Here is a 24,115-nt window from a genome sequence, read left to right as displayed (position 1 = left end):
AGATCACACACAGCACAGAATGTCGAACAGCACGAAGCTTGAGGAGACTCTACAGACCATTCTGACCAAACTCAACAAGCTCGAACAAGGCCAAGCCAGCATTCAGCAAGAGTATGGCTCTCTCGGGTCGACCGTGGAGTCAATCAATGGCCGCGTCAACGCACTGGCTGGAGTGAAGCAAGCCTCGAACGGCATTGCCCATGATGCTTCCTTTCCAAGTCCAAGACTACGCCCGGATAGTCCCAAGATCCCTCCTCAAAATCATCAGCAACGAGACAGCATAAGCTCGATCGACGGCCACGTCAAGGAGACCAATGGTCAAGCAGACACTGCGTTATCTCCACCACCGCGAAGGACGAGTACAACATCGAAGATCATCCTCACCACTCATCCAGGCCAAGCAGGCGTTGACCCGCTACCGATGCAATGGGGCGCAAAGGATGCCCAGACACGTGGCCCAGTAGTCGTGTCTCGTAACCCTTCCACTTTCCGGCGGCGAAACGCGGTTGGAGCACACGGTGGATCTTACAGCATCTACTACGCTCTGGCAGTCGCCTCTAAGCAAATGGACACTGACCATAAGCCCGACTACACAAACACAGAGCCAGCAGCAAGCATAGGTCCGTTCCCTTCCTGGTATGATCCGAAGAAGATCGTAGCCATGGATCCGTTGGGTCACTTGGCTCCTTGGCTCTTCAAGGATATCATCAAAGACGACAATGTCGAGATTCGTCCAACAATCGCCGTGACAAAAGCTCACATGAAAATCCCGGAGCTCGAAGAATCTGTCCGCAAAGGCAGGCTCGTACCAGATGGCAAGATTTGCATCAACGAGACAGGAGAGCTCAACGTCACAAAGTTCGCCGTTGAGCCGGTGTGGTATCTGCCAGGTGTAGCCGAGCGCTTCGGCATTGATGAAGGATCACTCAGACGCTCGTTGTTCGAACACACTGGAGGCAGCTACCCTGAGCTCATCACTCGTAACGACATCAAGCTCTTCTTACCACCAATAGGAGGCCTGACGGTATACTGCTTCGGTGATCCTGCAAAGATGAGCGACCCCAACTCAAAGCTGTCGCTACGTGTCCATGACGAGTGTAATGGCTCAGACGTGTTCGGCTCTGACATCTGCACATGTCGGCCCTACCTTATCTTTGGTATCGAGGAGGCCGTCAAGGAAGCTCAACGAGGTGGTAGCGGGGTGGTCATCTACTTCCGAAAGGAAGGTCGTGCGTTGGGCGAAGTGACCAAGTACCTGGTGTACAATGCCAGGAAACGTGGCTCCGATCGTGCAAGCGAGTACTTCAAGCGCACTGAGAACATTGCAGGCGTGAAGGATATGCGGTTCCAAGCACTGATGCCAGACATTCTTCATTGGCTTGGTATCACCAAAATCGATCGCATGATGAGTATGTCAAACATGAAGCACGACGCCATCGTTGAGCAGGGTATCCCGATCCATGAACGAGTACCTATTCCAGACGATATGATCCCGGAAGACAGTCGGGTCGAGATTGACGCGAAGATTCACGCTGGATACTGTAAGTGGCTTACACATCTCGTGATCTCGTACAGGATCACTGACTATACATAGTTACCACCGGGAAGGTTATGACAGTGGAAGAACTCAACAACGTAAAAGGGAGGGCCTGGGAAGATGTCGATGTAAGTGTCCTCTTTCGGTGTTTCACGACCCAAAATGTGCAGTCAGCTTACATGTGGTGTAACAGCATTGAGCCTTTGCTGTTGGTACGATGGTACGCATATAGCCGGGCTGGAACACAGCATTCGGGTACGAGTGATTGTGTACCTGTTCTACGGATGAATTGTCGATCGGAACGTAGAGAGTCTTCAGTCTTGGTCCAGTGCCGTGGGAAGCGGAGTGGTTCGTAGATCTTGAGATCAGCGATCAAAGGGTCGATCTCCAAACCGTTGGACTTCACATGCTGTTTGTCACATCACAGATGTTCTCGTTGACTTTGACAGCCCTCCTCGTGTGGCGATATGGCTTTGATCGCGCCACCAGACGCCTCGCACTGCAAACTCACAAAGCCACCAGGCACAGTCTTGGATACGAGGACAGCCGGAAGCAGGTTCCTTGCTGCTGGTGGAGTGAATCTCAGCTGTTCGGCAGGCCATCCAGCCGTTGCTAGGACCCCGCTGCAGTCGTGGAGTGGTGGAGTCTTGGGGGGAGAGTTGTGGTCGGTACCCGAGGTGGTATCTCTCCAGCTTCCTCTTTCATCACGGGTTGTCTTCGCTCCTGCTGCTTGTCGCTCAGAAGGATCGCAGCCCATGATTCCTGTTTCACTCTCACCGATGTCGGTAGTAGCCGACCATCTGGCGGGGATGAGTCCAGCAGAATCTCCCATCACTGTGACTGTACGTGTCGGTGTAGAGGATAGTATGCGTTGCTCAGGTTTCGTGTGCCTATGGGAAGCCGCCGCCTACCTTCCGCATCTAGCTCAGAGGACTAAAAGAAGTTCCCGAAGTCCCCAGTCTTGGTTGGGTGTGAAGCCGTCGGCCAGAACGACATCCCAGCTAGCCACCGTTCCTGATCAATCACCGGCACTTGCTGGCTCGGAGCGCCGCGCAGCAGGTATCACGCAAGCCATTCACAGCGGCGCTGAGCCCCAGGGCCCCGTCCGCGGCTGCAGGTGTGCCCGAGTGCTAAAGTGATGGGCGCAGCGAACACATGGCAGCCCTCGAACATGCAGAGGCGGCGACGAGCTGCATTCGACTATCGATGCAGTGCAGAGAAGCGTGAGCAGTCCACGACAAACAGCGCGAAGAGCAGCAAGCAGCACTCGTGCCAGGTGGATCGAACGAGGAGAGGTTGCGTGTCACCGTGGCAAGTCCGGTCGTTGGTACTTGTTGGTACAGTAGCCGGTGCCGCGGACCTTTGAACCTTCTCCTCCGCCTCTGAGCTGACGAACAGCCTGCGACGTGTTCACGCGACTCCTGTGAGCGCGGGAGCTGGCAATGCAGGCGCATGCAGCAGGGGGAGGCAATCGGGTGGGCTAGTTCTAGACGATCTTGACAGCTCACCCGTGTAACGTGTTTTCCCAAGCGAACGCAGCCTCCCCTCCAGAACAGCAAACCCGACTTGCGTGCGTCATGGTGATTGGGTGTTAGGGAGACGTAGTAGACAAGCAAACCAACGAAGACCGAGACGCACTTGGGCCTGAGGTGAGAAAAGAACCTTGCTCCCCCTCGTAACCTTTCAAATGCCTTGCCAGTGCTACTTCTCGCTCCCAACATCTCGGAAAGCTGTTGCACACTGCCTCATCACACTTCTACCACGCGACATTGAAAGGCAGGACGACTCCTTTAACCTGGACTGCTACATTGGGCTGAAAATCACAATCACCTGGACTTTGGAATCCTTACATCTTCACACGAAATGGCAGTCAAGTTCAGCCAGTCGTCTTTGACGAAAGGCACCATCACGGCACCACACCTGAACAGGCAACATTCCTACAGCACAAGACAGGACGGTGGACGATCTCAGCCAGGCGACGCCACTACTGTGCTTGCCAACGTAGCCTCACGAGCAGCGTCGCCAGGGAGGAAAAGTCCATCAACGAGCCCATTGCCATCACCAACAGATACTCCAAGCAACGGACGACGAACCTCTTGGGAGGACTGTAAGCTGATGCGACATGGCGGCTACATCTCCTTTCCAGATTTCGATCAACTTCGTGCTTCCAATCAGGATAAGCGTTCATGATGATCATTTTCTTCTATCTGGCACCGGAGGACATATGTTCGAGGTCGACAGCAAAGTCGACACTACTACTGTAACCGCCAAACCAGCGGTCATCCATAATACCCCCAGGGAGAGGCATCAATCAGTTCAGAATACCCACATCCAGCGAAACATCACAATCGCCACACAACACCTGTACAGACAGACTGGACCCCAACATGATCGAACACAAACTATCTGTTGAAGTCTTCAACACAAGGCAGAAGGCAGCCGCTCCAGGTACAAAGGTACGAACGACCAAGTACCTGCAACATGTGCCGTTCCGCAGGCAGCTCTGCAGGAAAATTGCTCCGAAGCAGGAAGTTGCGCGCGAAACCAAACATGTGGAGATCATCGCGACCACATCCGACACATGTTGAACGTTGGGACGACATGAAAACTTGCCGACGACAACGATTGCTGCCTACCAGAACTCTTCTGCACGTTGTAAGACATGCAGCGTGAGATTCTGCGACGTGGCAAGCTCGCAGCTGTTCGGTAGCGGGGTTGTCTCCGCAAACGAGTGTGAAGGTGACAGGGAAGTGTTGCGGAGGAGGGTTCACTTCGTTCAGCAGACGGGGTCAGAGGAGGGGGAGGTGGTAGTACTTTATTGCATCATGAAATTACGAATGAATGTGTCACGAAGGATCGTAGTAATGTAATCAGGAATAAAGTATTGATCTTGCTTGTTGGTCGTGGAGTCGGCAATCGACGATAGATACCGCAAAGTGTGACTCTACAGACCGCTCCTCTATTGACCCCTGAACATCACACTGCACTACTTTGGCCAGAACACATCTTTGTCTCTGATCTCATTGACTAGTTGCAGTGATCCTGGAGATGTTGCCACGGTCCTTGCAAGTACTCCACGCCAGCAGTTTTGGCGTACAGGTACAGCTCACTGGCATGATCCACAGCCAGCGCTTAGACTTACCTTGTTCTTGAACCGTCTCGAGGGTTTTATTGTATGACTGTGCTCAGACTTCAGACTCTATTGCTGGAGCAAAGAACATGCGCACTTGTCACGGGAACTTCTAGAGTCATACTGACCGCAAGATCTAGTGTGAGGACTATCGGAGCTGTCGTCGTAGAACCGAAGCAAGAGACGGTGCCCATCATCACAAGCTGGACCAGCCAGCCTTGATTGAAATGTATATACAATTGGCCAACGACATCTACAACACATCTCCCTCCACTTCGACCAGCATCACCTCAAGCCCCTCCATCCGTTGTAAACATTGCCAGTCTCAATCATGGCGTTATGTGCAAGATGCTCTCCTCAGCCCAAGCCTCTGCCCATCTCCCCCCCCCCCTGGCGACTCCAGCATCAGCACTGTCTCCCCGTTCTCGCCTCTCAATCCGTTCGCTCTCTTCTAAGTCCCGGACAAATCGCGCCTCCCTCCTGAGTCTTGCACGGATTGCAAGCGTGATGCTCGCAGCCCTTGCATTTCCATGACCAATCCCAAAGTCGGAAGCGGCTTGAGTGGAATGAGCACTGCACGCTGTGCGTGACGTGTTGTACTGTCTCCCATAGATGACCGCGCCTGCGTACTGGCTTTTCGATCACAGTCCAGGGTGGTGATGATGGCGGTGATAGCGAGCCTGCAGAGGGCATGGTCACTGGAGGCATTGGTAGTGGTAGTGGTTTGGGGCCCAGTGGGTTTGGGCGAAGATCTGCGTCGTCGTTATTGCCGCCACCATATTTGAGCTGCTGTGTCCATGTCGATGCGACAGGAGTAGGTAGCGCTTGGGTTGGAGAGTTGAGTCCACGTGGAGGGGCGCTGGGCTCGAGACCTGTTCTGGACGCTTCCATGAGTTCCTCATTACTACGATCCCCAAAGCCCAGGGGATTCTTGTTCGTGAATGTGGTTGGTGCCACTTCTCGGCGAGTGCCGCTTGGATCGCGTGTGTGTGGCATCAGTCGATAGTCGTTGGGAAAGGGAAGTAGGCTGAATGTGCAGTTGAAGCAAGCAATAAGAATAGAATGATGATTAGAATCTTGTAGACTTGAAGACTGGCCAGCAGTCGATGAGAGAATGTTATCGAGATTGTTGTACGATGAGGCACACCATTTCCGTCGAGCAGTCCTACCTATATAGCCTTCACGCAGTGACCCAAGGCCTAGCTTCTGCCCTGAAGTTGAATAGTGTCTTCGATACGGACAGGAAAAGAATGAAAGTCTGAGACTGGCTCAGACCACTTGCTCTTTTTACAGTACGGCCGGCACTGCCGCTGTAACCGTCAGCCTGCTCGCGCCAAGCAATGTGATATGTCATTCAGTAACAAGTTGACCATAAACAGTGAGACTGTACCAGATCTTAGGAGAGTAGTGCATACCTGCTATGATGCCTACCTAGACAGCCAAGCCGGAGCAGCACGTGGAAGAGGGACATGTCTTATACGCCACATGCGATCGCTAAGTCAGTCCAAGCTTTGGTCCGTGTTGTCCATTGAGGGTCATCGATCGCTGTTCCTGATTTTCAATGATCCAAGTCCAGAAACAGTATCAATGCTTCAGTGATTTGCGCACAAGCACGTGTCGCGGTGTCGCCAATCGCATCGCCAAGGCTGTCTGGTTCTCGTCGACATAGCGGCAGTGGCGTGTCAAACCCAGACGCCTCACTCACTCTTCTATGGCCGCACGGGACATGTGATTGTATCGATGACGTTGCAACAGCCACTGCCTTGGCAGCCTGTCAATGTTTTTGGTCTCATGCGATCGATTGCCAAGTCCTGGCACGATTTGTCTGCAAATGCATGATTGCTCATCCCTTGCTCAGTCTCTCAGTCGTCTGGTCCGCCACCGAGAGTGCCAGCAGCAGCAGCTTTCTGCCTCGTCCTCTTTGCTTTCTTGGCAGACTTGCGCTTCTCTTTATCAGCGGCCGCCTTTTCTTTCTCTTCTCGTTCACGCTCGGCTGCTTTGCGCTCGTCCTCGGCAGCCTGAATTTCATGCTTTTTCTGGGTCTCTTCATTGATTATGCTCATCGTATGTTCCAAGGTCTGGAACTGAGTATATTGCGCAACGGGTATGCCCGTCTCGCGTGCGTAGTGCTCTAGACTCCATTTCTGCATGGATGTACCGGTCAGTGCGGCATCAATGCGAGCAGGGTCAAGCTTCTCTTCGCGTGTGAATTTCGCCTTGATCATGCGTCGATTCTTTCCAGGAAACATCTTGCTGATGATGAAAAAGTCTGTGCCGAACATGCGAAGCTGATCGTAAAAGCGGTCGGTTTCATCCTCAGACCAGGGGTCGCTCTTCCACTTCCACAAGGGCACACGATCGATCGGGTCGCGGCGGTTCTCATTGATCCACGTTGTGCGGTTGTTCAACATTGTTAGATCGTCGACGACTTGAGCATCTTCAACGTTGGCTGCCGCGTCTCGAGCGGCTTGTGTGTTGTCGATCGTGGTAGTTTTGTCTGGGTCGAGTATGATGTCGCCATTTTCATCCATAATGAAGTGCAGACCATCATCGTCATCGCTCATCTCAGCATTTGGATCTGCGGTTTCGGTGGCAGGCTGTTCTGATGGCTCAGCGTCTTGGTCCGGAGCTTCTTCAGCAGGAGTACCGTCTGCTTCTTCAGCGCCCTCGGTCGTTGGCACAACATCCTCAGCAGGTTGGGCGGCAGTATCTTTTGCTTTTGGTTGTAGCCCATCTACAATTGCCTGGGCTGCTGCTTTTCTTTCCTTCTTGACCTTTTCCCAATCAATCGCTGCCATGGCCTTTCCTCGCTCCGATCGTTTGCCGTGTCTGGTATCATGACTAATGTCCCACATCGAAACGGTATCAGGATCAATGACATGATTTTCGAGATCTGAGCTGTCGTCCTCTCCATCTTGTTGCAGTACATCTTGCGCATCGACGTCCATTTCGGTGTCCGCGTTCTGGGTTGCTACTGGTTCCGCGCTGTCTTGAGCAGATATCTGCACCTTCTTTCGTGGTATCCGGGCTTTACGTGGCTTCGCAGCTTTCTTCGGCTTCGGCGCCGTAGTAGTTGGTGCTGCGACCTCTCCAGTCAGTGCTGGGTCTATCTGCATTTCCTGTTCCGGGACAGTAGCGCTTGCTCCTTCATCATCGGAGTTGGTGATGGTCTCGGCACTCTTCGCGTTGGGTTTGCCCTTTCGCTGAGTGGTCGTGGTCTTCTTAGTCGTTGCACGGCGTTTCTTTGCAGGTCCAGGTTCAGCACTTGTTGCTGCTTCTCCATTCGTCTCGTCCGGTCCGGCTGTCACACTGTTCTCTTCGCCCACCTGATCCTCGCCTTGAACAACAGCTTGTACTCTGGCATTGCTCCGAGCCGTGCTTCGCTTTGGCGCTTTCCGCGGCTCTGTTGTGCCAGCTGATCCCTCTTCCGCTGCCCTCGCCCTCTTCGTGCCGCGTCCAGTCTTCGCTGTGGACTTGGTGACATTTGCAGCATTGCCATTACTCTCGTCTGTCGGCAGCTGCGACACTGGCGAGGCGTTTTCAGTCTGGCCCGGTATCGGCTGTAGCAGTGGTCCAAGTGCTTGCTCGGCAAAGGACAACGCTGGCTCTTCTCTCGCCTCACTAGGTGTCTCTGGCGTTTGTTGCTGGGAAGCGGCCAAGCTGTTCGGCAGGACCTGTGAAAGTTGACTTGGCAGCGCGATAGGCTGTGCGGCCGAAGATGCTGCGGTACTCGTGGTCTCGGCTATTGGTTCAGACGTTGCGTCCTTTGTAGGCAGAGGCGTGATCTGTACTATTGGCGCATGCTGCCCTGTGGGTGGCTCGACTCGCACCTGCTCTGCCTGGGGAGACGGTTGGCGCACAGGTTCGGTCGATGCTGGTGTCGATTCTGGCTTCTGCTGTGATTGCGCCTGCTGTACAGATGGAGGATGCGCTTGCTGTTCTTCTTGCGAAGTGGGCTGCTGGACGATCGACGGCTGTGCAGGAGGAGGACTGGACGGCGCGACACTCGGGGTCGTCTGCTGGGCGGATGGTGCTGGAGTCGATACAACGCCGGGTGCTGCTGCGGCTGGTCGTCGACGCGCAGCAGCTTTTGGTGCCGCCTTCTTGCCCGGTGCGGCAGACGACACCAGGATCGGTGCCATGCCGGGTTAGTATGGCACACACGGGCTGCCTCTCGTCGTGTTATCGGATGTGCATGAGCAATGCAGTGTTGGTCGTGAACTGGAAGGTGGGAATGGCGGGATGTGCACGCTTTGGTCGAGGCAAGAGGCTAGCGCGGAGTCAAGCGAGGGTTGCCGCGAAGTCGATTCTGTAATCTCCTTTCTCTCACACGAGGACTCGACTGCCACCAAACATCTCACACGACCACACCCGCGTCCAGCATCACCACCGCCCACCACACCACGGCATTTTCGCCCCATTTGTACCCATGCGGCCATCAACATAAGCGACCCTGGGGCCGTGAGCGGGCGCAGAAGGCGCGGCAGAGTGCAGCCTCATCCCTCAAATGACCGCCACCCAGGCCCATCTGCCTGCGCTCCCATCTCTCCACACTATCGAGATGGAAGACCGCAAGCGCTCGCTCGTCAATGATGTCGACGACTTGGCGCCCAGTCGTAAGCGCCTCAAGGATGAGAACGGCAGCACGATGCGCATGGCCGAGGACAAGGAAAAGGACGTCGAGGTGTGTATCTCTACCACATTCCGACGGGCATCATACACGCGTGAAGTCGAGACTGACATACCGCCTGCTACAGGACTTCCAAAAGGATGCCATCCTGCGGCAGATGAAAGAGTACCGCCGGCAGAAGAAAGATGCGGAAGATCAGCTGTCAGAACTGCAAAAGAAGACGAGACGCCATAATGAGCATCTGCGCATCATCGACGCCTGGTTCGCCCAGCTTCTCGACGAAGTCCGCGTCCTTGCTGGTGACAAACTGCCCACTCCGCCTCCCAACGCTACTTCCTGGACCGGTATGCAAGCCCTCCACATCACGTGAAAAATACATATGCTGAAGACATGAACTAGGAGAAGAGCTGTATAAATCGGCGCTATTGTTTGAGGATAATGATACTTTCTCGGACCACCTGAAAGTTCGGTCAGATGGGATAAAGTCTGCCATTGCGGATCTTTTCGGCCGCGTGCCTTCAGCTTCGCCAGATGTAGAGAGTCTAAAGGGCCAGCTTAATGAGGTGCTCGCCAAGGAGAAGGAACATGTCGTCGAGCTCCGGCAGGCCATCGACGAGAAGAACTTGTCCGCTGAGCGCCTAGAGATTGCCACGATGCGGTACTTGACTGCGGAGAGGAAGCTGGATCGTGCAAAGAGCTCACAGGTTCTGAAGCTCGAGAGGCAAGCCATCATGGGCGGGAACGGTGATGCCACTACTCCCACAACTTCCAAGTCCGGCGCGACTCCTAAGAAGGAACATTCCGACACCAACGGAGAGCTCGAAAATGGCGTTGCAAGCGCTGAGGCCGAGGCTCAACGCAAGGAGGCCATTGCTGCCGCCGAGAAGCAGAAAGCACAGCTAGATGAGATCGAGGTCGAGAACGAGAGATTGACCAACGAATTGAGTGCTGCAAGGACGAAGCTGGCCAGCCTTTCGGAGGACGACTACGCCGAGACTTCATTGTTCAAGACTTTGAAGTCGCAGTATGAGGATGTCATCAAGCGTGTCAACGACCTCGAAGCTACTAACGTACAGCTCCGAGAAGAGGCGCAAAAATACCAATCCGAGCGTGCCGCATACCGGAACCAAATGGACGATGAGGCTCGAAACCAGACCAGCGATATTGAGGCAGCAAATGCGAGGGCCGAAACAGATCTTGCACGAGTCCGGCACACAAGAGATCAGCTGAGCTCTGAAATGTCGATTCTGAAAGCTTCCGAGGAGACTCCGAAGACTTTCATCGTGCTGGCGCAAGAGCTGGCTGAAGCCAAGGACCAAAGGATAGCTGCTCTCGAATCGCACGTCAAGCGGTTGGAAGTGCAGGTCGGTGACGCAGAAGTCGCGCTGGGCGACCTGGACGATCTGGATGCCAATGCGGTGAAGGCCAAGCTGCGAGCTTTGCATACTCAATATCAGCTGCTGAGCAATGAATTGCCGTCTATGGAAGCCGCCTGGAAGAAGACACAAGCTCTGGCATCGAAGAAGATCGACGAGGTTGCCACTTGGGAAGAGCAGGTTGCTCGCCTGACTGCAGAAAAGGCAAAGGCAGACCAGAAATATTTCGCGGCAATGAAGGCCAAAGACATGCGCGAGACAGAGCTTCGCACTTTGAAGAACCAGAGCTCGCGGTCCAGCGAGATTGTCTCGCAGCTCAAAGATGGAGAGACCAAGACGAAAGAGCTTTGCATCAACCTCGAACGACAAGTCGCCGATGCTAAGGACAGCTTGAACAGGATCGAGTCGCAACATCGCATCGCCGAGCAGAAGCTCAAGGAGGCGAACACTTCCGCCGAAGGCTTGAAGAATAACGTTGATGAGCTTAAGGCGTTGATTGGCGCGAAAGACAAGGAAACTCTGGGAACTGCGAAGGCCAAGCGACAAGCCGAAGAAGATTTGGAGAAGTGCAAGGCACGGTTGGACGACATAAAGAAACAGTACGACACGTTGAAAAAGACCCGAGCAACAGTCAGTTCAACAAGCGGAGACCAATGGAGGGTAAGTCAAGAGCAGCATAAGAGACGAAACACAGTAACAGCGCCCTTACTAACTCGAATCAGAACCTTGCCATCTGCCCGGTCTGCAATGCCAACATTCGGAATACGGTACTGAAGCTTTGCGGCCACGTTTTTTGCAAGAGCTGCATTACGGATCTGATCCAGAACCGCTCCAGAAAGTGCCCGACCTGTGGTAAGGCCTTCGGTAACGGCGACCACATGGCGTGTGTGTTGACGTGAAACCAAATGCGGGACGACGCGATAACCCGCCAGCATTTTGTCGAAGATGCGCTCCGCGGGCACAGCACGTGCCCTCGATCCCCCGACTCAACTCCGTCAACTTCACTGCACGCCATGAGAGACAAGGTGCCGTGCAGCCGTTCCCAAGATCGGTCGCGGTGGTGTGACGACCACGCAAGTCGGCAGGAAACGCCTGATGTTGAACCCGTGGAGAGGAGAGTGAAGGGGGTCTGGAGATACAGAAGGGGTTCACTGCATCGAAGGAGAGCAGTTTGAAACGCCGCTCTAGTTCATCTCTCAGGCCGGTCCCGAGAAGGCAGCCGACCGTTGTATGAATAGACGATGCATAACGTTTGGGGAGGTTTGAATAAGGAAGGAACAACACGAAGATACCAAATTCGGAGACAGCTACGATACCAACTCCTTCCTATCATGCGGTTTTCACACGCACTTACCACTTCGCACCTACTGTCTATGCGTTCGCTGTTACTGCACATCGTCCCTCCAACGCGACCACGCTCACTACAACGTACTCACACACGTCACACGGCATCAAACACGATACAATTTTCATTCCGGGCGGCAATTAGTAGGTCATCCATCTCGTTCAAAGCAGTCACGTACTTACCCATCACAAGAAATGCAACTCTTCATCAACGACGAATTCAAAGCGCTACAACGATGCTGGCCACCTACTTACCCAACGCCAACAGATATCAACGACTTGCTAGTCAGGATGTACATGCTAGGAAAGCACCTTCAACAGCAGGGTCATGCATTACCAGGACTTGGAGAGCTCGCGGATGTTGGATTGTACCGTAGGACGGATGCTAGAGATGTTGCAATGTTATCACAGGATACCAGCGAGATCACGTTGACGTCGAGCGCCGTACCGCCGCAGTTCGTATCCGCGCGAGCCCCTTCGTGCCCTCTGATACAGCCTTTCGAGCCGACGTACCCAGGAGACGACATGGAGAAGATGTTGAGGAGGCAAGAGCGGATGAGGGCAATGGATGAGTGGTATACGAATCGGCAGTGGGAGGCGTTGCAGGCACTTGAGGGGGATTTGACGAAGCATTTTGATCAGCGGCTCGCGTCATTTCAGCGGCAGCATGCGATTGACCAGAAGCGACTGGCTGAGCTCACTATCAAGCTTGCTGAGGTACAGAAGGAGAAGGCCCAGATTGAGGATTGGTTGCGACAGTCTGAAGCGAAAGCGGTCTTTGGCAGTGGGGTCAGTGGACACTGGGCCACGCAAAAGCAAAGGCTTCTGAATGAGAACACCTCGCTCAAGTACTCCGTAGAGCAAGCGACTCGACAGCTCAACGAGTATGAGACCACGATAGACCGCCTCAAGGCGGAGAACGCTAGGCTCGCCGACTCCTCAACGAAACCGTTGCATGGAACCACTCTGGCAGAAATGCACAAGCAGACGCAAGCGCTTTCGAGCGAGAACGTGTCTTTGAAAGACACTCTCCAGCGCGCCATGCAACAAATCCTCGATCAACGGACGACCGTGGACAGCCTCAAGGCGGAGAACACCAACCTTGTCGACCTGTCAAAGAAGGCTCAAGGCCGGGGACTGGAGTATAGAGCAGCCATTACCCGTCTCAACAACGAAAAGGCACAACTAATCACCAAATACAAAGTCCACGAAACGCAACACGAAGCCTACGTAAGGGATCTCCTGAACCAGAACTCAACCCTCCAATCCCAGAACCGCCGTGTCGATGAAGCGGCCAAAGAAGTCCTGGCAGTCTGCAAGACTCAACAGGAAGAGATCACGAGACTGGAATTCGAGCTAAGCGTCGCCAAAGCTGCGCTCTCTTCACAGCTCTCCATTCAGCAACGGCGTCAAGTATCTTCTTCCTCAACAGAGTACACACCTCCGACTTCCCGCAGCACTTCTGGGAGCAGTGTCGTCTACCACGAGCCGCCATCTGCCAAGAAAGGCACAGCAAAGCCAGAGTCGTACCCTCACATAGAGATGCGAGTGAATCGTCTGGCTGCTGTACCGGCGAAACGGAAGTTGAGTCGGGTTGTAAGTGAGAGTGAAGGCGGCAGGGATGTGCTGGGTGCGGTCATGCGTAGACTGCGTGAAAGGGGGAAGAAGGTGAAGCAGGGTGAGGAGCAACTAAGTGGGATGATGTGGTCGAGGGAGACGTCGGTTTCTTCCCAGGGCAGTGTGATGGATTGGACTGTTTGTGGATAATGGAAAGTGATGAAGTGTGGGTGGGTGAGGGAGATATTGTTGGAAGCTGAAGCGTTCTGTTTGTAATGGTCAACTTTGCTTGGGTTCTAGGTCGATGCATAGATGTTAGATCACCATCAACAGTCACCCGTAGGATGCATGTGTGCCCCTACTTCACGCCTCCACGGCCTACTGCCCCCTTTCCCCATCCCCACCACCATTCAACTTCATTTGCAACGTCTCCTCTACCCTCTTCCTCAGCTCCTCCCGATCTGGAAGCACGGCACTTCCCTTCCTCTTCCTCACCTCCTCGATGATCTCCTCTACCATCTCATCATACGCACGACCCGGATCACTGGGCACTCCCAGTGTCGCACCTTGCATACTCTCGTTACTCTCGTGACGCTTCAGATCCGGTCTGGTGTTTGTCCGAGCGCGAACCTTCTTCTGCAGCCATGCCTTTGCTGGCGTGAGGAGCAGGAGGTTGGTGCTGAGGACGGCAGCGATTCCGTAGAAGTACACGCGTGCCCAGACCAAGGTGCTGTCGTGGAGTGTGAGGAGGATGAAGGGCGCGGTGGTGAAGGAGAAGATTAGTTGGGTCACAAGCCAGGTGAAGAAGTCGTAGTAGCGTTTGGAAGAAGTGGGGTTGGTGCCGTCTGGAGTCATGAAGAGAGGGCGGAGGAGGCGGCGAGAATCTGAGAAGTAGTTAGTAGGGGTCGTAAGGTGGGTGGATGGAATTAGTTGCTTACTCTTGGCTACGTTCTGAATGAAACTCGCGAGCACGAAGGCCATGTAGTAGCCTGGAGCAAAGCCGTGCCAGAAGGCGCTAGTAACGAACGTGGCCATACTTGCGCGGAAGCCGGGTTTCTTGCCTTTCGGTGTGACACGGAGGAACATGTAGTTTCTGAGCCAGTGATTCGTGTTGATGTTCCAGTTGCCGAGGTAGGCGTGGCTGTTCTGTGCCAGTTCTACTCCTAGTGGTTTGATGTTCGTGAGGCGGCTCCAGTCAGGCTTGCCAGTCTTTGGGTTGATGCCTTTGTAACCAATGCCAGCGAGAATACAGGACCCTTCCGTCAAAGTCCAGACTCCGTAGTACTTCATGCGCTGCACGAAGCTGAGCATGTGCAGGTGGTAAACACGCCAGAAGAAGTTCATGTCTCTGTATTGGTCACCAAACACAACATGTGGGCCGTGGTAGGCAGAGAGCTGCAAAAAAGCGCCAATCCAGACGAGACCAGTGACCATCTTCAACATGGCTGGGGTAGCGCTTCGCGGGATCTTGCGCTTCTTGCGCGTGGGAGGTGCCTTCATCGGATCGGTTCCAGGAGGAAGGTCGAACATACTAGTGTTGAGCCAACGCTCATAATCGACGTAGTCGAAGGCAGGTCCGACCATGATCGATGGGAAGAAGGCCACAAAGCCGGCATAGTCGAGTAGACCTGGCAATTTTCTGATAGCACGCTCCTTTTGCGTGTCGTTCAGTTCGGCATCTGGCTGTTTGCCGTCCCACACGTTCCAGCAGAAAGCAGACAGCTTCATGACCATAACCATCTGTGCTCCGGTAATGTCGACAGAACTCGGATTGTCCTCGATCATTCGGTAGATGTGGCTGACCGACATGTGGCCCATCAGGAAGACGAAGCCGATCCATGGCATGTAGGGGCCCTCAATCTTTGCCGCGATGAGATACGCTCCGACAGCATCGAATAAGACGACTACCAGGCCGCCCCACAGGTCGAACAGTCCAACCAGGTAGAAAAGAGCAACACTGTGCGGGTCAGCGAAGGATGTCTCATCAAGCTGGTAAATCACTAACCTTATGTTGAAGGCATTCTTTATATATGGCTTGTCATCAGGTAGGCGCTTTAGTACTGCCGCCAGAGGGTACGATATCAGGAAGGACGATATGAGCTTGACTGCAATCGCGGGTCAACGGATGTTGTGTGTTCGTAATTTGGGGGAGCACTTGCATTCGTCTGTCGATGCTCCAAGCTTGCCTGCGGCATACTCAAACGCTGTCAAGACGTTAGACCATTCCAATCTCTTCCCTGCCGGGGTCTCTTACGAATATTGATATACGGCAACATATTTGTTGTAGTCCGTCGCCTTGGCGGTAAAGATTTCTTTTGCTACCATGAGATGTTGCTCATCACGCCATATCCCAGGTCAACGAAGGAAGAGTGTTCGGAGGAGCAATGTTTAGTGAGCTCTCAAGAACATGTATCAGGATCATAAAGAACAAAGAGTCGCATGAGCAGCGCAGGGTGAAATGCAACTTGGAGCTGCAGGACCCACGTCATGCGATGCCAAGAAGAGCGTGTCACGTTCGCGTGATGTGGGCTTCGAAGCCGATAACGATGGACAACCTGGAATTACTGAAGTATGGGGAAACAGTAATACAGTAATACATGCTACATGTATGCTCATGGATTCCAAGATGCAACTCAAACGTGCTCGCGCTCGTCGCCTCGACGATAATTTGCGACAGCTTCCTTTCAGCTTCCCAAACAGTATCGCGAACAATGCAATGCTCAACCACACAGCGCCAGACACCTTCGCTAATAAGCAGTGATTTCCTCCCATTCTTACACCCTGCAAAGTCATTGCTGGGAGTCTGCGATCAACCAAGGCCGCCCCAGGCGCCGCGGATTCTTCTGGCAAGCTGGATATCCTTCTGCATGATCGTTACACGCTTCGCATGAATGGCGCATAGATTCGAGTCCTCGAACAAGTGGATCAAAAAAGCCTCTGCGGCCTCTTGCAGAGCTTGGATGGCCTGGGACTGCCATCGCGTCACGCCTGCGCTTACAGGAGCCATGTTTAGCGAGATCTCTCGTACCTGCAGGTATCGTTAGCACAAAAGTCGTCGCTTAGGTATACCCTGATGCCGTACCAATCGCGAGAACGGTAGCTTCAACAGCAGAAGATCTGTCGATTTCTGGTATTGTCTGATTTCCTTCAAAGCCTTGGTGCCCGGCCTATATCTTCGCTTTTTGCGTTCAGTACCATCATCTGAATGCCGTTAGCAGGTGTTCGCGCACAAGGATGGACCATGTGCGCTCACTTCTTGTCGAACCAGTACTCTTTCTACCACCTCGCGATCCTCTTCCTCCTCTGCCTCCTCCCGCGCCTCGCGGTGTTCCTGGTGTGCCTGGTGCCGACTTTCCACCCAAACTTGAACGCGCCGTAGTTTTGGCCATTGTTTTCGGTGGCATATAGTGTCGCGTGATGCAGCTCTACTCGGCGCGCTCGGTTGCGCAACTCTTCCTCGACCGCTGCGATCTCTCTTTCGTGTCGTGTGGACAATGCGACCGAGGGACGCGTCTTCGGGAAGCGCGACGAGCACGGATTCAGTGCGGGCAAGTGTGATGCCGAATTTTGTTTGGCAATGGGATGTTGTAGAATATCGCATAATATTCGGAGAGGGGCAGGGAGGTGTCGCGATATGGTAAACTCGACCAGCCTCCCAATTGTTCGAGTGTTTTGGTGGTTGCATACTTCCCAGCCACATGTGACATGAGAGTGAACGACATCGCACTAGGGCTGTGCGGCAGCCGGCACAGGGCAGCAGTAGCGCCCACCAAGGCACGTGCGTGCCGCGGTCCCGCCTGCCCCGATAAGGCGTCACCTTTGTTTGGAGTGAGGCCAGCTATCGACATCCTAAGAAACACTTTCCACCTTTCCACGTACAACACAAGCGCGTACAAAGCAATGCCGCATTACTACTAGATCAAACGAGCAACAACATCGCCATCACTACAAAACACGCCACACCACCACCTGGGCGTGCGACGCAAGGAACGACCACCCGACATGGCTGCAGTACTAGGTGGAGAAGGAGGCGCTGTACCGCTGGAGCAATGGTTCTTCGAGATGCCCGTGTGCACGCGATGGTGGACCACAGCAACAGTCGTCACAGGCGTCCTGGTGCAATGCCAGATCCTCACACCATTCCAGCTCTTCTACAGCTTCCGAGCTGTCTTTCACAAACAGCAGGTATGGACACGTGCTTGCCAACAACCACCGCTATGCATTGCTGACGCTCTTGTAAGTTCTGGCGACTCATAACGACGTTCATATACTTTGGACCCTTATCGCTAAACCTCCTCTTTCACATCTTCTTCATCCAACGATATGCACGAATGCTCGAAGAGTCAGCAGCATCCGTGGCGCACTTCAGCTGGCTCTTAGCCTACACCTCCGTAACACTCCTCACGATCGCGCCACTCTTCAGTCAGATGTTCCTCGGCACAACACTTAGCAGTACACTGGTGTACATCTGGTCGAGGAGGAACCCAGACACGAGGCTGAGCTTTCTGGGACTGCTCACGTTCAAGGCACCGTGGTTGCCGTGGGTGTTGGTGGCTTTCAACGTGGTACTGCATGGACACTGGCCTAAGGATGAACTGTGTGGCATTGTGGTTGGACACATATGGTACTTCTTCAACGACATCTACCCAACGGCTCACGGAGGGCACAGGCCGTTGGACCCGCCGCAGTGGTGGTGCAGTCTGTTTGAGAGGAACAACCTACCGCCGCCAGAGACGGATGTGCATGCAGCAGCGATCAATAGGGATGTTGCTGCACCGGTGGTGCCTGAGGTCAGGTAGTTGCATTATTGAGATACCCATCGTTAGAATGAAGTTATGACATTTTCGGTCTGGCAGAGCATGTGTTCAAGTGTCCCGATGTCGAAGACGCGACCGGCGGTATTGCGGACTCACGACGTTCCACTGCAGGTCCATAACACGTTGGCTCCATCGACCGACTGGTGCGGGTGATAAGGTGAAGGGAATGAGTTGAGGGGAATGCCCAGTGGGCATGAATATGGCACACAAGCCTTATGTACCAGACCACGACCTCCGAGACCATCACCCTGAAAGCGTCGAACACGCAGCGCGCGGCGTGCTGCTGTTAGCGCGTCCCGCTGGCAAACCTCGAAAGGTCTGTTCGGAGACATAGCGCTGCTGATCAAGCAGAGTCATCAGCCAGCGACCGGCCCGCTGCTAGCGACGCAGGCTGAGCGCCTCTTGATGACATGATTTGCTGTGGAACGTATTGTCAAGCGAGCTGAGATGGAGTCTCGCCTTACTTGTGAGGCGAAGAGGCATACTTGTGCGCGCTGATACTATACAATTTCTCGCCACCATTATGACCCGGGTGTAGCCCGCCCAAGCAGCTCGATACGCCTTGCATTCCCAAATCGATCCTGGTATCCAAGCCTTGCCACGATAGGGTCAGCCACGCTCCAATGACTTACTTCCAACTTGATACCATTGTTGGGACCCGCGTACACAGTACTCCCACTACCTCCTTTTAGTACCTCCGAGGACACTTCAGTCTCTCTCCTATGCAGAGCTTGCATCGTCTTGATGGTTGAGAGTTCACCACTCAGCGAGATGATTCTGTTCTCACGAACTCGAAGGACCTTGTCTCGTCTCTCGATGTAGTCGCTCATTGACTGCGAGCCCGGTGATGTGGCGCCAAGTCGAATGCTGCGTTGCATCTCTGGATCAAAAGGACTTTTCGATCTTGACATACTTGATAGGTTGGTCTCGAAATCCGGTTCGGTGGCGTCGCGACGGACAAACTTGCTGATGCATCGTTCGACGAGGCCGGCGGTTGCGGGCATACAGGCGCAAGCAATCGAGCAATATACTTCGACGATGAACCAGATTCCGATATAGGTGTAGTCCCACGTTGGGTTCTCTGATTCGCCGAATTTCGACATGTATGTGATGCGGATGATGGAGCATATGGTGACGAGTGATCCTATCGAAAAGGTGAAGAGAAGCCTAGTTTCCAGCAAGGTCAGTGAATGCACTTCGAGCATGTCATCTTGAAACGTACCCGATCTTTCTTGGCCACGAGATGTCAAGCCTGATCAGCTTCGGGAATGGCAGGGCAATGACAACGACATCGAACACGATGTTGAGGCCAGCTGCTGCCAGCACCTGTGCTACACGGTCCGTGCACATTTCAACGGCTAGAGGTGCAGCAATACTCCAGGCCACACGGATTGGTGTGCACTGGAAGATGCTCGCTATCACGAATGCGATCATGGCAGCAGAAATTGCTCCAATCATGGCCCAGTTCGTGATGCGAAATGGTGCGAATCTGTCACCCGGCCAGGTGCGCAAGTATAGAAGTAGTAGTGAGATCTTGGACAAGAAGATCACGACCATGTACAGTGGCTGGCATACGTAGAACCAGAACAGGAAGTCCTCGATCCGTTCGATGTCCAGTTCTCAGATGTCTCTTCCGTAGCCAGCGTCAATGTCCTTGTTCACTGCGTACAACAAGACAATGGCCAACGGATACAATGCGAAAAGTGTCCAGTCATCCCAGTGATATCCGGCTCCGTTTAGTCGAGGCCACCTTGACAGTAACCGGGCGATAGTGAAGAATGTGGCGATAGCGAACAAGGACCATACCAGACCTCGGACGACGCTTGACTTATCACGTACTGGCAGTCCGCATGTGTCTGCTCGGAATTTCTGGGCTTTCAACTGATCTTGGGTTTGACAAGATTTGACGAGGCATGCTTTGAGGCTGGCAGCAAGATCATCGTTCGTGCAGAAGCAGATGTTGGTTGGCTTGCAGGAGTAGGTGGGAAGTACATCGGCTGCGCAGGTCACCTATTGCTACAGTCAGCGAGTACTTGCCGCCAATACATCGCACTCTTTGACTCACCACACAGGATGGCAGAGCGAGAGCGGGATTTGTGTTTGTCGTGTTGCCAGAACTCTGCGCTGTAGCCCAGGTCGTCCATGAGAGCACCAATATAAGGACTTCCAGACAGAACCACATGCTGAGGAAGCTCGAAGCTTAAGGGTGGAAGCAAGACTGACAGCAGTAGCTCTGTGGAACACGGACAACCCAAATCATCTTGTACTTGCCATGCGGTGCTTCTTTGGGCCTCTACTACTTCACGGATCGAGCAACGGTGGTCCAAGCTAGCTTTTTCACAGGTAGAATAGCTTGGCGCAGCCAGCTTCGACAGTGGACGTCCATCTTGCGTGATGCTTAAGGCCATATAAGAAACGCTTCGGATCGCGCATTGGCAAGTTGCTTTAGGTGGCAGTCCGGAAGTGATGCCCGTCTGCATGGCGCTGACTCGTAGCAGCCAGATGCAAGAGACTCAGGCCCTGGGCATGCCTCCGTGCTGAGTGCAAGAGACGTTGGCATGATATGGTAGGCAGTCCAGAGATGTGCTGATCTACGCTCGAGGAGTGGACCGATGATGCCTGGCTTGACATGTCGATGCTGTCGCGTAAAATCCTACACTGTCTGCCTGCGAGCAGCAGTATTCGAGTCGCTGACACATGCGCGAGCGCACTTGACCTGCGTGTAGACTAGAGGTGCCATGCAGGAACATGGCGCATTAGCAGGAGCACCTTCACAACTGTCTTCCATGTAACATCCATGCAAATCCATGCTGAAAATGTAGTGCTGGAGAGCCGGTGACCGTCTCAAGGGGAGGCGCGAAGGGTATGCGCCCGTATCGATAGCGCCGTATCGCCGACACTTCGTGCACTATATAGCGCAACCTTTCGACGTCGCTCTTTCTAGCTAGCTCTGTTTCGAAGCTATAACATCGCTGCCCGTGTCGTCGTATTAAGTGTAAGGTCGCTGCATACAGATTTTGAAGTTCTTCGCCGAGAAGGGGTCTAAGTCCGCTACCGGGCTTATGCATAGCTACAGTCCTGGGCATAGTTTTTACAACCCCTGTTCTTCCACCTTTTCTCATTAGGAAGGATGTATCCACTGCTTGGCGTAGCTCACCACCTGGTGTGTCCTCTATCACGTTAGAAGTGTGGGAAGTTATTGTACGGGCTCATATAGGGTGTTTCAAAAGCAGGTTGTGTATTGCATGTGTCTATCTAGAATAGACAAGTGTTGCTCTTGAAGAGGCTGCAGGTGACTAATCAGTCACCTGATTCTTAGCGTACGTGGCCTCAAGTTTTGATGATGGGATGTTGCCCATGTGCACGCTCGGATCGCGACACACCCCCTCAGCTCGTGCGCTGGAGTGAATGAGCTGATTCCCATGTGATCGCGTGCACCCTGTCATAACTACCCCCCCTACCTATGGCAGTGACGTCAGGCCCTCGGTGTTGCTGCTGCTGCAGTGAGGGTAAGTCAGCTGTTTCAAGTGAAGTGAGCTGAGGTGAGTGAGGTGAGCTTTGTACCCCTTCCCTCATTCCTCACTTTCACTGCTGCCATTGTTACCTATATAATAAAGCATAGAATCTGTGACTGTTGCCGGTGAGATGGCTCAGGTGATGGTCCCGTTGCACGGACTTTCACTTGAGTGTGCAATCATCTCACCACCGGCAAACATCAGAGGTCCTGAGTTCATTCCAGGGGTAGCCTTAGTCCTATCGTATGCTTAAACATATATTGTCGTCCGCTCAACTTATTGAATTGTCCGATAATTGCTCTGTGCCAAGTTATTTCGCTCCGGCGAATGGTAAGAGAGCTCGCTCTGCCCCTAGGGAGTATGAGATACTAGTCAGTGGCGCAATGCACTAGGCTGTCTACGACAGAGCTTGCACCATGTGAGGTGTAATGGGGCTCCAATAGGTAACACCGGAGCAACGGTATCGGAAAGTTAAAAAGGCACCTTCGGGGTGCCTTGCTTTCTACACTTTTAAAGGTCATCACCTCAGGGTGGTAACACCTTTTTGTTTTGGGCAAGTGTGTGCTATGTATAAGGTGCGAAAGTAGCGGATGATGTGGTGACAAGGTGGTAGTGTTGTTGCTAGCAGTAAGTTGGAGGCGTTTCTCGCTTTCTAATTAGACGCGCTACTTTTGTCGCGCGCGTGCGCTGCTACTAGTGACAGGGGTGTTTCTCGCCCTTGCGCTATTAGCCAATAGGAGTCCGAGAAACACCTGTTAATGATAGTGCTAGGGCCGTACCGGTGAATAGTAGATACTTTGCCCTAGCTTCGTTGTCGTCTATAGTATTAGTAGCTACTAGTGGCCGTGTTTTGCGCCTACTAGCGCTTCTAGAGAGGTGTCCGTAAAGATGAAGCCGTTCGGTGTTCGTTTCGAGATAAGGTAAGGCCGCTACTACGGGCTTCTTATACGTCTATTAGCCCGTTACCTCCTAATACGGCTATAGAGGGCACTAAGGTACGTAGGTCTACGCCTTCCTTAGCTATATTAAGTAGCTTAACGAAGTGCTTATGCTTCTGTAGTAGAAGTAGCTTAGTCAGCCCGTCTATAGGCATGTCGTTAGTACTAAGATACTTGATCTTAATGTCTCCGCGCTAGTCTCGCTATCGGAGCTAGTAGTAGTAGATATTAACGTAGCGTAGCTTCGTATTAAGCTTTTGCCCTTATTAGTTAATAAGGCGGATAGTCTACGTGTTGTCGTAGTACAAGTAGGTGCGCTGATTAAACTAAAGGTATATCTTAGCGAAGACTCGTTCCTACTATATAAGCTCTAAGGCGGCTTACGAAAGCCCGAGTAGCTTAGCCTCTGTTAAGGACTTAGTAATAGTGATTTGTTTAGATGCCTTATAATCTACTAGTCTACCGAATAGCATAAAGACCTAGCTATTTAAGCTAGTCCTGTCATTATTTATGCCGTAGGACGCGTCCGATACTCTAAAGAACTCGTAGTTACTACCAAGATGCTCTAGTTAGCTATAAAGGCTAGTGATGTGTTTGCTAGCGCTATATATAAGGCGGAGGTTCTTGGTCTCTAGGAGATAGCGCAAGTACTAATCTATAAGCTTAAGGTGTGTCTTAGTTAGCTTAGTCAGATACTACAATAGTATAGATAAGGAAAAGGCGATGTTAGGCCGCGTATATATAGCGGCGAAGTTAAGGGATCCTATACGTTATTAGTACGTAAGGATAGCGATAGAGGTGGGTTAATAACCCTCTAGAACGGTCTAATTAAGGTGTTGATCTACTAGTACTGTCGTTTTACGTATATTCGTAGATATACTAAATTTGGCGGCTAGCTTCTTAATATAGTCTTCTTAAGAGAGCTATAGTAAGCGCTTGTTTCTATCGCGCGTAACCTTGATTCTAGGAACTAGGAGAGATCACCGAGCTCGTATATCTCGTACTTAGTAAGCAGCCGCTACTTAATGTTAGTAGTATAGGCCTTATGCTTACGGTAGTAGAGTATAACTAGGTCGTTAACGTAAAAGAAGAACATAACCTTGTTGTTATAGTAGATATATTCGGAGTCTAATAGGGGTACTAGTCTAAGGGAGGCTAGCGTCTCGGTTAGGGAGTTGTACTATAATAAAGGGGACTCTTTTAGACCGTAGAGGGCCTTGACTAGCTTAAGGGCGTATCTATAGGATGGCCTATCGATTCTAGGAGGTGGT

The 24,115-nt window shown here is 52.8% G+C and overlaps 7 protein-coding genes across 7 annotated transcripts; 4 read left to right on the top strand and 3 right to left on the bottom strand.

Annotated features, from left to right (window-relative positions):
• Positions 1-19: 19 nt before the first annotated feature.
• On the top strand, positions 20-1,736 carry CLAFUR5_07125 (Putative GTP cyclohydrolase URC1; the record flags this gene model as incomplete). Its single annotated transcript, XM_047906273.1, has 3 exons — positions 20-1,541; positions 1,595-1,665; positions 1,731-1,736. The coding sequence occupies 3 exons, from the start codon at positions 20-22 to the stop codon at positions 1,734-1,736; spliced, it is 1,599 nt and encodes a 532-aa protein (XP_047762907.1).
• A 1,664-nt stretch (positions 1,737-3,400) lies between these two features.
• On the top strand, positions 3,401-3,727 carry CLAFUR5_07124 (uncharacterized protein; the record flags this gene model as incomplete). Its single annotated transcript, XM_047906272.1, has 1 exon — positions 3,401-3,727. One exon carries the CDS (start codon positions 3,401-3,403, stop codon positions 3,725-3,727), a length of 327 nt encoding a protein of 108 aa, XP_047762906.1.
• A 2,802-nt stretch (positions 3,728-6,529) lies between these two features.
• Positions 6,530-8,809, bottom strand: CLAFUR5_07123 (Transcription factor; the record flags this gene model as incomplete). The annotated part of the gene is made up of 1 exon (XM_047906271.1): positions 6,530-8,809. One exon carries the CDS (start codon positions 8,807-8,809, stop codon positions 6,530-6,532), a length of 2,280 nt encoding a protein of 759 aa, XP_047762905.1.
• Positions 8,810-9,174: 365 nt separating this feature from the next.
• CLAFUR5_07122 (E3 ubiquitin-protein ligase bre1) lies at positions 9,175-13,784 on the top strand (the record flags this gene model as incomplete). The annotated part of the gene is made up of 5 exons (XM_047906270.1): positions 9,175-9,351; positions 9,425-9,641; positions 9,697-11,333; positions 11,396-11,525; positions 12,211-13,784. 5 exons carry the CDS (start codon positions 9,175-9,177, stop codon positions 13,782-13,784), a joined length of 3,735 nt encoding a protein of 1,244 aa, XP_047762904.1.
• A 168-nt stretch (positions 13,785-13,952) lies between these two features.
• CLAFUR5_07121 (Lysophospholipid acyltransferase) lies at positions 13,953-16,978 on the bottom strand (the record flags this gene model as incomplete). The annotated part of the gene is made up of 6 exons (XM_047906269.1): positions 13,953-14,458; positions 14,513-15,531; positions 15,580-15,679; positions 16,389-16,602; positions 16,657-16,775; positions 16,828-16,978. The coding sequence occupies 6 exons, from the start codon at positions 16,976-16,978 to the stop codon at positions 13,953-13,955; spliced, it is 2,109 nt and encodes a 702-aa protein (XP_047762903.1).
• Positions 16,979-17,576: 598 nt separating this feature from the next.
• On the top strand, positions 17,577-18,373 carry CLAFUR5_07120 (Derlin-2; the record flags this gene model as incomplete). The annotated part of the gene is made up of 2 exons (XM_047906268.1): positions 17,577-17,759; positions 17,816-18,373. 2 exons carry the CDS (start codon positions 17,577-17,579, stop codon positions 18,371-18,373), a joined length of 741 nt encoding a protein of 246 aa, XP_047762902.1.
• Positions 18,374-18,912: 539 nt separating this feature from the next.
• On the bottom strand, positions 18,913-20,951 carry CLAFUR5_07119 (uncharacterized protein; the record flags this gene model as incomplete). The annotated part of the gene is made up of 4 exons (XM_047906267.1): positions 18,913-19,558; positions 19,614-19,987; positions 20,054-20,401; positions 20,829-20,951. 4 exons carry the CDS (start codon positions 20,949-20,951, stop codon positions 18,913-18,915), a joined length of 1,491 nt encoding a protein of 496 aa, XP_047762960.1.
• Positions 20,952-24,115: the final 3,164 nt, after the last annotated feature.

The sequence above is a fragment of the Fulvia fulva genome, chromosome 6 (assembly GCF_020509005.1).
Source record: "Fulvia fulva chromosome 6, complete sequence".
In the NCBI taxonomy this organism is placed as follows: Eukaryota; Fungi; Ascomycota; class Dothideomycetes; order Mycosphaerellales; family Mycosphaerellaceae; genus Fulvia; species Fulvia fulva.
The sequence above is the reverse complement of the archived record's forward strand: the minus strand, read 5'-3'. Positions and strand labels throughout refer to the sequence as shown.